Source organism: Aspergillus melleus (assembly GCF_016097325.1).
Source record: "Aspergillus melleus strain CBS 546.65 chromosome Unknown contig2, whole genome shotgun sequence".
Classification (NCBI taxonomy): Eukaryota; Fungi; Ascomycota; class Eurotiomycetes; order Eurotiales; family Aspergillaceae; genus Aspergillus; species Aspergillus melleus.
Window position 1 is genome coordinate 325,788 of NW_025763371.1, and position 11,455 is coordinate 337,242.

At 50.7% G+C, this 11,455-nt stretch overlaps 4 protein-coding genes across 4 annotated transcripts; 2 read left to right on the forward strand and 2 right to left on the reverse strand.

The window, feature by feature from the left end:
• Positions 1 to 2,656: 2,656 nt before the first annotated feature.
• Positions 2,657 to 3,313, forward strand: LDX57_002959 (uncharacterized protein; the record flags this gene model as incomplete). The annotated part of the gene is made up of 1 exon (XM_046084595.1): positions 2,657 to 3,313. The coding sequence occupies one exon, from the start codon at positions 2,657 to 2,659 to the stop codon at positions 3,311 to 3,313; it is 657 nt and encodes a 218-aa protein (XP_045940558.1).
• Positions 3,314 to 5,805: 2,492 nt separating this feature from the next.
• On the reverse strand, positions 5,806 to 7,752 carry LDX57_002960 (bifunctional C97 family peptidase/thioredoxin family protein; the record flags this gene model as incomplete). Its single annotated transcript, XM_046084596.1, has 4 exons — positions 5,806 to 7,314; positions 7,367 to 7,588; positions 7,641 to 7,655; positions 7,717 to 7,752. The coding sequence occupies 4 exons, from the start codon at positions 7,750 to 7,752 to the stop codon at positions 5,806 to 5,808; spliced, it is 1,782 nt and encodes a 593-aa protein (XP_045940559.1).
• A 193-nt stretch (positions 7,753 to 7,945) lies between these two features.
• Positions 7,946 to 9,157, forward strand: LDX57_002961 (EF-hand superfamily Ca2+-modulated protein). The gene is made up of 3 exons (XM_046084597.1): positions 7,946 to 8,230; positions 8,301 to 8,503; positions 8,614 to 9,157. The coding sequence occupies exons 1-3, from the start codon at positions 8,228 to 8,230 to the stop codon at positions 8,978 to 8,980; spliced, it is 573 nt and encodes a 190-aa protein (XP_045940560.1). The 5' UTR covers positions 7,946 to 8,227; the 3' UTR covers positions 8,981 to 9,157.
• Positions 9,158 to 9,459: 302 nt separating this feature from the next.
• Positions 9,460 to 11,448, reverse strand: UBP1 (ubiquitin-specific protease UBP1; the record flags this gene model as incomplete). The annotated part of the gene is made up of 1 exon (XM_046084598.1): positions 9,460 to 11,448. One exon carries the CDS (start codon positions 11,446 to 11,448, stop codon positions 9,460 to 9,462), a length of 1,989 nt encoding a protein of 662 aa, XP_045940561.1.
• Positions 11,449 to 11,455: the final 7 nt, after the last annotated feature.

Genomic DNA, 11,455 nt, shown 5'->3' on the forward strand with positions numbered 1-11,455 from the left:
GTATAATATGTACATTTCTGCCAAATTGAATTGTCAAAAGATACCAAGGCATAAAATAGCCGGCTTTCTCCACCGCGGGTACCGCGCGGCGGCGCGGGCATGGGTGTCTGGAGTTGGGACCCGAAATCCTACGAACGAACCGCTTCATTAAACATAGTACATAATATTCATGTCAGAATAATCGCCTGATTATCAGTTTCTTTTCTTTTTTCATAATTCGCACGAGGGGGCAGGCCAGGAACCAAAGTACGAAATCCATCTCATCTCCAGCCCGTCCGTCAGTCAATCAATCAATCAGTCCTGCTACATACAAACAACGGTCGCTCGAGCCGGTCGTGTTTGCCTCACCGCCAAAAGCATCAGCACACAAGAACAAGAAACACAACGCAAAACAAGCGGGATGGATGCATGAGTGTGTTGTAACACCAGGAGATCTGAACCCTCGCCCTTATCGACCGCGTTTGATCGCTTCCTGGGATCCGCGATGCAGACACACAGACATCCGGCGGCATTGTGCTTCATTCATTCATTTCCCCCCTCCTCTGGCTCCCCTTCTTTTGCTGCCCCATGTATAGGTACACACGTCGGACTACATACTTACATACATCAAGTATGTACATCCAGGTAGCTAGCTAGCTAGCTACCTCACCAGCTATGTAGCCAGCCAGGGTACGCGGGTAAGTCGGTCGGTAGGTACAGGAAGTAGGTAGACATACCTACCCACATCCGCTGTACTCCGTATGCGAGGATGTCAAACACCACAACGGAGCGGTCAGGGTCACGGCATTGTGATTCGATCGGGGATGGAGTTACCCTACCCTGGGGATTTGGGGTTGGTTGGGCCAGGCAGGGAGGTCAAGTTGGGGAAGGACAAGTCCATCAATACCAAAATGAATGAATGAATAATGAAAATGGACAGTTGTCGTTCCTTTCCTTCCCTCCCTTCTCTATCTTTCTTTATTTTGGCTTCCCGCGGGTGGACGCGAACGGCGGATGCAGACATACACAGACCGCAAGAACAAAAAAAAAGCCGTTAATGGCTGATGCAAGAACGCCCAAGGCTTTCTTTTCGCTTTGATTGCCTATCTGCCTGTCCCCGCGAGGTTGGCGCTATCTACGTTGCGTATCTACTAACTGGAGCGTTATTGATTATCTAGTCGTTTGGGGCGGTGATAATAAAATTGGGGTCGGGTTTGAGGATGATTGTTTGCAGGGCAGTGTCACTCGAAACTACGGTAGGGGCCCTCGATGGTGGTCAGAGAATTTAAAATCCTATGTCTTGTTGTTCGGTTCCAAGGAACGAGGTTGCATTATCTGACAAAGCCTCATTATGGGGGGAAAGGGGGACATGGGGGATAAGATTGTCCGTATGAAACATCGGTCGGGGAATGGGGTTCGTTTGGGACAAGAGGGAGGCTTTGCAGAGTCATCCTGTTGATTAGTGATATCGTATATTGTCAGACGGTGACGGGGGATTTTTGGGTTGTAACTCGTAAGGGACGGAATATTCAAAGATAGAATTGTAGGGAGTGAAATCGAAAAAATGAATTAAAAGGGCGATAATGGGAAATTAGATCAAGGACAAAAGTCCAAAAATTTAATCGCCAAAATTAAATTCGAATTAAATAAAGAAAAAAGGGAAAAATCAAAAAGTCTAGACTATTTGACTCATCCTTTGACATTCATTCCCCACGCACTTTTCCCCCCAAATCCGATCTTCCCCGGCCCGCGGACCGACGTTTGAAAGGAAGGGAAAAAGAAATAATCTTTTTCTCATTTTAATTTAAAACGAAGAATAAGGAAAAAAATCCATTAATTTCGAAGACGACAATGAATATGTATAATAAGAAAACGATAGATCCACGCCCACCCGGCCAGGGTCTGCTGTCAGATTGTCTCTGTCAACTCTCTTTCCTTCCCATACATCCAATACTCGGTACGAATTTCCTTTGACATCCCCAACTGGACTGATCATTTTTCCCAAGTGATTCAGTCGGGCTCTGATCGCCTTACTCTCGCCCACTCGATTCTTCATTCACGCATCGTACAGCTGCCGGGACGCCCCTTCCGCCTGATCGCTGCGCTTGACTCGCAGGTTGTCATTCCCCGGTTGGAGGCTTGATTCGCCAGCACCGCGGAATATTCCCTTTTTACCTGGGATTTTTGTTTGGCCCTCAAGCGTTCACGGGCTGTGGGGCCTGACATTCTGATTCCAGAACATAATAATAAACAAAAAAGGAATCAATAAAAAAAAAAAAAGAGAAAATCAAAAAAAGGACCCTCCACACCCCCCCTACGCCAACCCCCCGCGACGCCTTATCTGTTGGGATATGCAAGGGAGTCCAGACGCCTCCCCGATCGATCTGGCCCATACATCCATACATATACTTCCTACTATACCTACCTACCAGCTTTCATCATTCTTCACCTCTACTTGCAATCCTTCAGTACAAAGACCCCCGGACAATCCCCACCAACTTAACCTTGTCTGTTTATTTATCATCCTCTTCCTCCATCGATCGTCTTTTTTTCGAACACAACAATACAACCTCGACTGCCTCTCTACTCATCTCACCATCATCTATCATAGCATCACCCAACTCTTTTCAGAGTTCAACCGCAAAGATTTCCTCCATCACGCACTTTCTCATTCACAATGAAGTACACCAAGCCTTCATCGGGCGGAATATACCCCTTCCAGCCCTGGAGCCAGAACAGTTCCAGCATCCGATCGTCTCCCAGCGAGGCATCGCCCACTACGCAACACATCGCCTTCAGCTTCGGCAGTGCTTATGAATGCTCTCCTATCTCGATGCCTCCTCCGCCACCCCCTTCTCCCAGCGACAACACCCTGACTGATATCACGCCTCGCAAATGCTCTTTCTCCAGCGGATACGGCATGAGCAACAACACCTGTGCCTTTCCCTCCTGGCCCAACCGACCATCTCTGATCAGTGCCGACTCGGAGGGCTCGTCTGCCAGTGCCTACATCTCCGACGAGGACCTTTACTTCGAATCCATGGGCCCCGTCGAGTCGGCGATTGACGAGGAGTCCGCCGCCCACGACCCCGCCATGGGAGACCCCGACATGACGACCGAGCAGCAGATCCAGGTGATGCGCGCTGCAGCCGAAGAAGAAGCTCACCGTGCTCGATTCCTGGCCCAGGTTCAAGCCCATGCACGAGCTCAGCAGGCCCTACGAGTGGCACAGCTCGCGGCGGTGGAGCGCGAAAACGCGAAACGGAAGAAACGCAAGGCCATTCCTGACCGCAAGCGACGCGCCACTTCCTCGTCCAAGAACTCTCGCAGCTAAATCGGCAGCAAAGAAAAACACCACACCGATTATCTGGTGGGTGCTAGAGTGACTCAACCAGGTTATCGACCGTTCCCATGCATACCCGATAAACCCCACTTTCTTCACCCCACGCTTTCTCGCTTTTTTCTTTTTCTTTTCTTTTTTTTTCTTTCGGTGTATTTTCCGTCAGAGAAAAAGGAAGAAGAGCTATCGAGTGATCGGCAGAGTTTCCGACAGCTTCGTTGTTTTTTTTCCATTGCGGTAAACATTGCCGTATTGGTCTGTTTTGTTGTCGCCACTGTTTACTTTCCATTCATCCATACCCGGTGATTTGCTTGAAGGAAAACACAAAACAAGGCCCCGAGTCCAGCACCCGTCATTCCCCCAAAACAAAGCATCCAGTGACATTTCTCCCCCCACGGTTCGGTGACCGTACCACTCCAGGTCAAGGGGGGAAGGGAATGCATCACAAGGCGCCGAGCAGACATGCGACCGGGTTTCAAAGCGCGAACGAAGCGATCTGGCAGGAGAAGGCGGATTCTGGGCGATGACGACAGAGGGGACTGACCGGCACTTGGTTGGCTCTTCGTTACGCGCTGTAGCCGGGGCGGAATTACCGATACGATACGGCGATTACCTAATTTCCCCGTCGCAGTCGGCGCATTGCGAAGAAATCCAATCCCACCTTAGGAGGGACAACTCGCTCTCTCTGCACGCTGGACAGGGCCCCGGCTGGCCTGCATGGCCTATCATTCTTATCGATCTCACCGCCATTGTCAAGGCGCCTCCCCTTACCATGACTCACGGCGATGGATGTTGCCCAAAGGGTCATGGCACGCGCTCTGGATTTCCAATCTTCCTGGTTTTTTTATTTTCTGACCTCCTTCCGTTTTCTCCCTTCATGCGTTGTCGCGATGGCGTTGGCCGGAGACTGGAAGTCATCCTTTCATCTACCTAATTCTTGATTCCTGATTCCGTCTTATTGTTGCTCATTCCATTTCGGGAAAGTCGTTCAAGCGTCATCGTTCGATTTGCTTTCCAGGTTGTTTCTAGCTTCCCCTCACTAATTCCGATTGCCCCTCCTTTGCTTATCTCGCGTCTTTTCATCTATTTATTTTTATCTTGTTTCTGTTTCTGTTTCTGATCCATTTTCGTTTTCGTTCTAGCGGTCCGAGTTCCGGTTCAGATACCCAGTCGTGTACTTACTTATCTTTTTTTTTTTCTCCTTGACTGTTGCGACCTACTTGTTTTGTGTTCCGATCATACCCCGAGCGTGTTACACAGAACAGCTCCCGCGTTTCCTACTTGATTGACTTGACTTGATTTGCATAGCCCAGCGAACATACCCGACCCCGTCTACAGTGCGGCTGATTTTGTTTCCCTTGTGTCTCTTAGCGATGACGTTGTTCGACTTAGTCTAGTTATTTATTAGTTAGCTCTACAGTCTCTGACTGATTGTGTTGAATGTGAATATGAAATGGTCTTTATCTATCTACTTCTTTGGATTGAGTATCTTCGTAAGGAATGAGTGTGTAGATCGATGAATTTTCTTGGATGTACATAGTTACTGACTGTAGCATACATAAGCTGAGCTACCTACCTACCTACCTACCTACCTACACGAACTACTGCAGAAGCTACGGAGTAATTACCAGCCAGTTCTCTAGGTACTTTGGATGGTATCCTAGTCATGTCTGCATTTACGCATATACACTCTCCCTCCGTCCTAGGATATAGACCTACATACATACATACATACCTAGACAGACAAATAGATAACTAGTCTCATAGATAAAAAAAAAAGAAACACGATATAGAAACCAGACAATCACCAAACCCACCTAAATGTCTAACGAATTTCACGATGGACCGCATACGAAATGAAGCGCCTAGGGTCGACAGGGTCTAGAGGATCTAGTCCGGTCGACCAGTTCAGTATAAAATCCTCGTCCTCTGTCTTTGTTTTTAGCTAATGGATTGGGACGTTGAAGGGGTCTGACCGTCTGTTCGCGGAGAGTGTTGGTTGCTTGCGTTGCTTGCGTTGCCTGTCTCCTTGATGAGGATTGGACAGCTGGAAGATTGGACGGTTGGTGGTTTGTGGTTTTGTGTGTACGTACATGGTTAGACAGGGTGTTGGGGGGTTTATTTTGTATTTGTTGTTTATTGTGGATTTAACTGCTATAGATGCAGTACACGGACCTCTCTTTTCTCTTGTGAGAGGGTGAGGAGGAGGAGCATGGATTATGTGTTGTTGGTTGTTAGAGGTGGAGATGGTGATGAATGTAAGACAATGAAGAAGGTAGAGAGAGATTGGAGGTGTTGATTGAGGCCTTGGAAATTTAGTAAATGACGGGCAGATGAACAAGTAAAAAGGTGCATACCTATCCAACCCTAACCTGACTATTACCTCATTCCCATACAACCAACACCTACATTGACTGGTGAAATTAAAAAGAGAGAAAAAGAAAGAAAAGAAAACATCGACCCAATCTACCTAACCCTAATTCAGATTACAAAGACAACCCCCTCCCCAACAACTCCCCCCCAACTTCCTGAATCAACGACTCCTTCGCCAACGCCCCGAGCTTCTTCTTCTGCTGCACCGTCTCCGCAATCCCCATCGCCTTGCACAGATCCACGACCTCCCCATCCACAGGCGCCTCGTACACAACCAGCCCCAGCGCAAAGAGGAGGCCATGTAAAGACTCCACGCTCTCTTCTTCCTGGGTGATGGCTTCGACGAGCGACGCGGTGAGTTCGACCTGGTCTTCCTCGGAGAGTTTATCGTGTGATCCGGTGCTGGCAGAGGCGTTGAAGCGCGCGTTGTGGTTGTACGCGGCGATGTTGTAGGCGAGGGAGGCGGCGACGACGCGGAGGTTAGTGTGCGAGTCGAGGAGGCAGCCGGTGACGAGGCGGAGGGTGGCTTCGTGCAGGGGAGAGGCGGGAGAGGAGGAGGTGACCAGGAGGTTAGAGAAGAGAGGGGTGTTGAAGAGGTTGCAGACGAGTTGCAGCATGATGATGCGGAGGGGGTACGGGCAGGAGGAGAGGGTTTCGGAGGGCGAGAGGAAGGTGAGGATGGTCTTGTGGTCGGGCTCCTCGGCGAAGTAGCTGGCTACACGCGGGTCGAGGAAGAGGAGTCGAGCAAGGTCGATGGCGGCAAACACGTTCTCGCGAGGGAGCGCCTGCACGGCGGTTTGGAGGTAGGTGGCGAAAGAAGGCAGGTTGTCAGGGAGAGGAGTGTCGACGGGCGAGGCCGTGCGACGCTTAATGAAGTCGATCATGGACATGAGACGCGGGTCCTCGTGGTAAGGTTGGAGTTTTGGGAGTAGCTTCTCGAAGGGTGGAACTTTCTGATAGAGGACGAATTTGGTGATGGATCGCTGGAGGCTTGGGAGGTGGAGTTGGCGATGGGGATGGGAGGGATGCGCCATCTGCATGAGAAGGCGCACGTTGCCTCGGAGTTGGGATGGGTTTGCGCCGCTCCACTGGTCGAGCTTCGAGCCCTTGAGGAAGGTGATAAAGGTTGGCGTGGCGCGGATGCTGTATTTCATGCCGACATCGCGGGCCGTACTGACATCCACCTTGATGAGGGCAGCCTGATCGCCGGCCTCCTGGGCAAGCTCGTCATATGCAGGGTAGAGTATCTTGCAAGGGGGACATGTCGCCGAAGTGAAAAAGACGATTGCGCAGGACTGCGATGCAGCGGCGAGTTGTTCCTCGAGCTGCGGAACATTACTGGCCACTCGGACAGTGCCGTGGAAGGGTGCAGGCGGCACCAACTGTGCAGTAGCAGCAGCAGCAGAAGAGGAACCATTAAGGTAGGGTTGGGGGGTTGGTGCGGAGCCCTGCACTGTACCGCGAAGAGCCATCTCGATCTGAGGTTTCATCATCTGGCCAAAGGGGGTGTCCAGGAACGTTTTGGGCAAGTTGCGGATGTGATCCGGGATGCTTTTTCCAATCAAGAACATAGACAGGTCTTGAGTGAAATTGTTGCAATTGTGTAGGAAGAGATCATAAGACTAAAATTGGGTTAATACTCTCTGGCCACCGGATACAGTAAGGGCATAATACCTCCGGAGTATAGATCTCTCCAAGCGACGAGATGTACTCTTCGATGACATCGCTGGGCAGCTCTGTCCGGCCCATGTGAAGTTTCTCAATGGGTTGACCATGGTGAGTGCTACCAGGGATGGCGGTTTGAATGCCCTGCCCAAAGAAATATTCCACACCGTTTAGGACTAGAGAAGTATGGTAGATGGCATCGATCTGCGTTCCCGTCAAAGGGAGCGAGTACTAGATTGCGTTAACGTTGCCAACAGAATCAGTCTTGATCCTCTGTACACACCATCCGCGCAAGCCCCTACCAATGTATTAGCAGTCTGTTTTGCAAGCGTAATACGATATCAACTCAGAGTAATCACCTTGGACAAGTCGTACACGTACAGCTCCACATCCATGGTGGCGGATGGACGAGCTGGCAATTAAGGATAAGGTCCGTCGACAGCGTAGAAAAGGAAGGGTTTCAATGGCAAATGATCACCTGAAAGATCTATGCAAGTTGTCTACTCAATCTCTAGTTCGACTCCACCGATGAGCAGGACAAAGTTGCGTTTATCAAGTCCGAAAGAAAAGCAGGCATCACCCGGTTACGTCAGCAACGTATCAGTCACGGGGAAGTCAAGCATTCGGTGATCTTCGATCAACGACCATCTCTTGATCTCTCTGATCCCCGGATTTCGCAATCCAACATGGTCGCCTATGATCTATGACGGGAATGACATGCAATGCGACTAGTCCCGAAACCCTCTTTCTTCAATTCAAAAACCATCCATCTCCCTACCAATGGCTGTCCGCCCCGCGCATCTCTTCTCCCTTTGACATTGTGACAACCACGTCACGCGAATACTGCTCCGCGCGCATCCTCACAGCGATATGGTCAGCAACATACCTAACGGATCGCATCTCCGTTCCACAAACCAACCAGCTAACCAAATGATGCCTCCAGCCTCCCAAAAAGCGCAGTGCGGCATCCGCCGGGTCGGCTCCCAAACGAGCTCGCCAGTCCAAACTCGCCAAAGAAAACGACCTGACCGGCGAAGAAGAGAACGAGATTAAAGAAGTCTTCCACATTTTCTCGACCACGAATGAAGAATTCCCGAATGAGAAGGAAGGCGTGATACCTTGCGAAGACGTTCGCAAAGCCTTGGTGTAAGGCCCCTTCCCTCCTCCATTCTACATCCTCAATCTACCTTCCCTACCTACCTACCTATCCAATCCAACCTCCCAAAACCACCAACTAACCAACAAAACCAAACCAGAGCCCTCGGCCTCTCCCCCTCCACCTCCTCCGAACTAAACTCCATCCTCTCCGCCCTCGACCCCACAGACACCGGCTTCGTCCCCTACGAACCCTTCCTCTCCGTCGCAGCCGCGAAACTCCGATCCCGCGGCGAAGACGCCATGGTCGCCGAAGTCGACGCCGCATTCCAGCTCTTCACGAAGGGCACGGACGGCCCGATCACGATGTCCCATTTGCGACGCATCGCGCGCGAGCTGAAAGAGGAGGGCCTCGGCGATGATCTGTTCCGGGATATGATTCTAGAGGCGAATGGCGGGGCAGGCGTGCAGGCGGGGGTGACGTTGGAGCAGTTCCATGATGTTATGACGAGGGCGGGCGTTTTTTGATAGTTCGGTTGGTTTTGTTTCATATGGTATAGGTGGATGGCGTGTCGGTTTGCTGGGTTATGATTCTTTAGCGGGTGTTTTATGGAAATTAGTGCTCTTCTGTTTATACTCTGTTTCAATATCCAGCTCGTGGGAGCTGTACTTGTACTCTGTGTTATCCTAATGTGAATTACCCTGTGGGTTAGAGCTCGAGGGGTTTATTGCTGGAAGACCTGCACAGCTTCGAATGTCATAACTGCATGTTTCAAAGAATGTCCACTGTATTGTAATAAGTAAAAATACATCTGATGAAATATGTGTGCTTCAATAGACCCAGACCCTCCAACATAGGGCACTGAGTAAATGATAACTGTCAACGCCTTTGGAGGTTGCAACATTGCACCTTCGGGGTATCATAGAACGCTTGGTATACATAATTCCGGTTGGCATTCCGCCAATCAACGGAAAATCATAGAGCAATCTGCACGGAGTAGAGGCCATCATTCGATCTCGGAATATGGCGGGAACTTCTCGGTGGTCGGCTCAGGAGCGGAGACGCTGGTCGCGCGCGAGGTGTCAGAGATGGACCCCTCCGTCGCAGTAGATCGTGTAGATCGGGTGGACATATCCTCAAGGGTGGATGTGGATTCTTCGACTTCGGTGGCGTCAGGTTCTTCCAGGTTTGCCAGCCCAGAAGAGTGTGGCCCAACGGCTTCATAGAATAGCATGAAGACACCGCCTTGGTTCATCACGTTGGATTCGCTGACCATTTGGACATCCTCATCGCTAAGCCTGTACCAACGCTCCGGCTTCTCTTTATCCCCATCCGCCTCTATGACAGACTCTGGGACTTGCACGGGGAAGTTCTCCGTCGAGTACTTTCTGTAACAAATGTAGTGTCCGTTCTCATGACGGCCGTAATGCGTGACCACTGCTCGTAGTTCATACTGGCGGTCAAAAGAACCCGTGACTTTGTCTGCCGGTGGGAGCATCGATTCACGAGGGTCAGTATCCCATGTTTCCGTGTTGTTATCGATGGAATCCGTTGACTGTTTCCCCAAACACCACTGATTCATGTCAAGCGTTTTGGGGAATCGTACTGCGGCGTAGTTTTTTCGAAGCATACCCGTGTTCTCGTCGAACACACTCCGGTTGATGTGAATGGAAAGACATTTCGGTGGTCTTGCGATGACAGCCTGCCTTGACTTGGTGGAGGAGACGCGATTCTTCGCGGGAATGTGGCATTTCTTGGACAGGGTTTTCTCAGCGAAATCTTGCTCTTCAAGCGCTTCCTGCACAGCTTCCAACCGCGCCTGGGCCGAGTTTCGTAGAGCGTCTGAAAGTTTGGGTGAATCGGGAGTGCTGCTCAGACCCTTATCATCTTCAATCTGCTGGAGCAAGTTCTGAAGCTGGTCTTGTGCGTGCAACAAAGTGCACTTGGCGCATTCCACCCCCTCGATCGGTTCGAGGTGCATATAATCATGCAGACAGTCCTGGACATCGTACTCATAGCTTGCGCCAAGAGGCACAGTCAGGCAGTTGAACGGGATGAGAGAAAGACCTTCGGTCCAGCCACATCTCATGCAGCCCACCCTCTGCGCAAGAAGGCCTTCCAACGGGTTACGGAAAGACGGCGGCTCATGGGGTCTGTTCGCTGTTGGAGTCTCCTCCTTTTCCTGAACCGTAGACTCAGACCTGATAACATGTTCCTGTGGCCCTGCAATCTTTAAGCCCAAGTTCCGAGTTTGTCGCTTCGTGGCCTGATGCACTTCGTAGTCGACCTGATCCACCACTTTCGCAAAGTATTCCTGCGCATCCTGCTGCTGCCAGCTGCTCATCGATTTCAAGTCTGCTGGCGTCCACAGGCGCTGGCCATAACAGGATGCACTGTTCAGTCGCCCGATGATATCTTTCAAGGCCTGGTGGGTTGACAGCAGCCCTTTCTCTCCGAGAAGTTCGATGTTGCGCTCAAGAAATTCATCCAAAGACCTGAGCGACGCTAGTCCCTGAATGATACTATTCTGATAGCACGAGTTGTCCCAATTCCCCAACCCCGGCGGCAAGGTATCCCTGTTTCCCAAAATCGCAGTACCAAGACCCGACAGTGCACTTGACCCGGGGAATAGAGAGGAAAAGGAAGAGGAGTTGTCCAGTCCGAAAATTCGTTGCATCGCTTCGCTTTTAGCGGAAAGGCTCATCAAAGGAGAGACGTCGGTAGCCGAATCTGATTTTGTCGCCTGCGGATCTAGAGCAGCGACAATTCGAGAAGGCGTCAGATAGACAAGGATGTCCCAAAGGACGCGGATCAACGAGGCAGGAACAAATCTGAAGTGGTTGAGTATAAGATAGACTGAGATCACCGTCACTAAAATGTAAGCTATGCTTGAATTGCTCTGCAGGTGCTGTATCACAGTGTCATAATGGCTATTTGATGCCGTGGTCCAAGGACTCTGAGTGAGGATATCAACCCCCCCTCTGCGAGCGTTCATGGCTGAT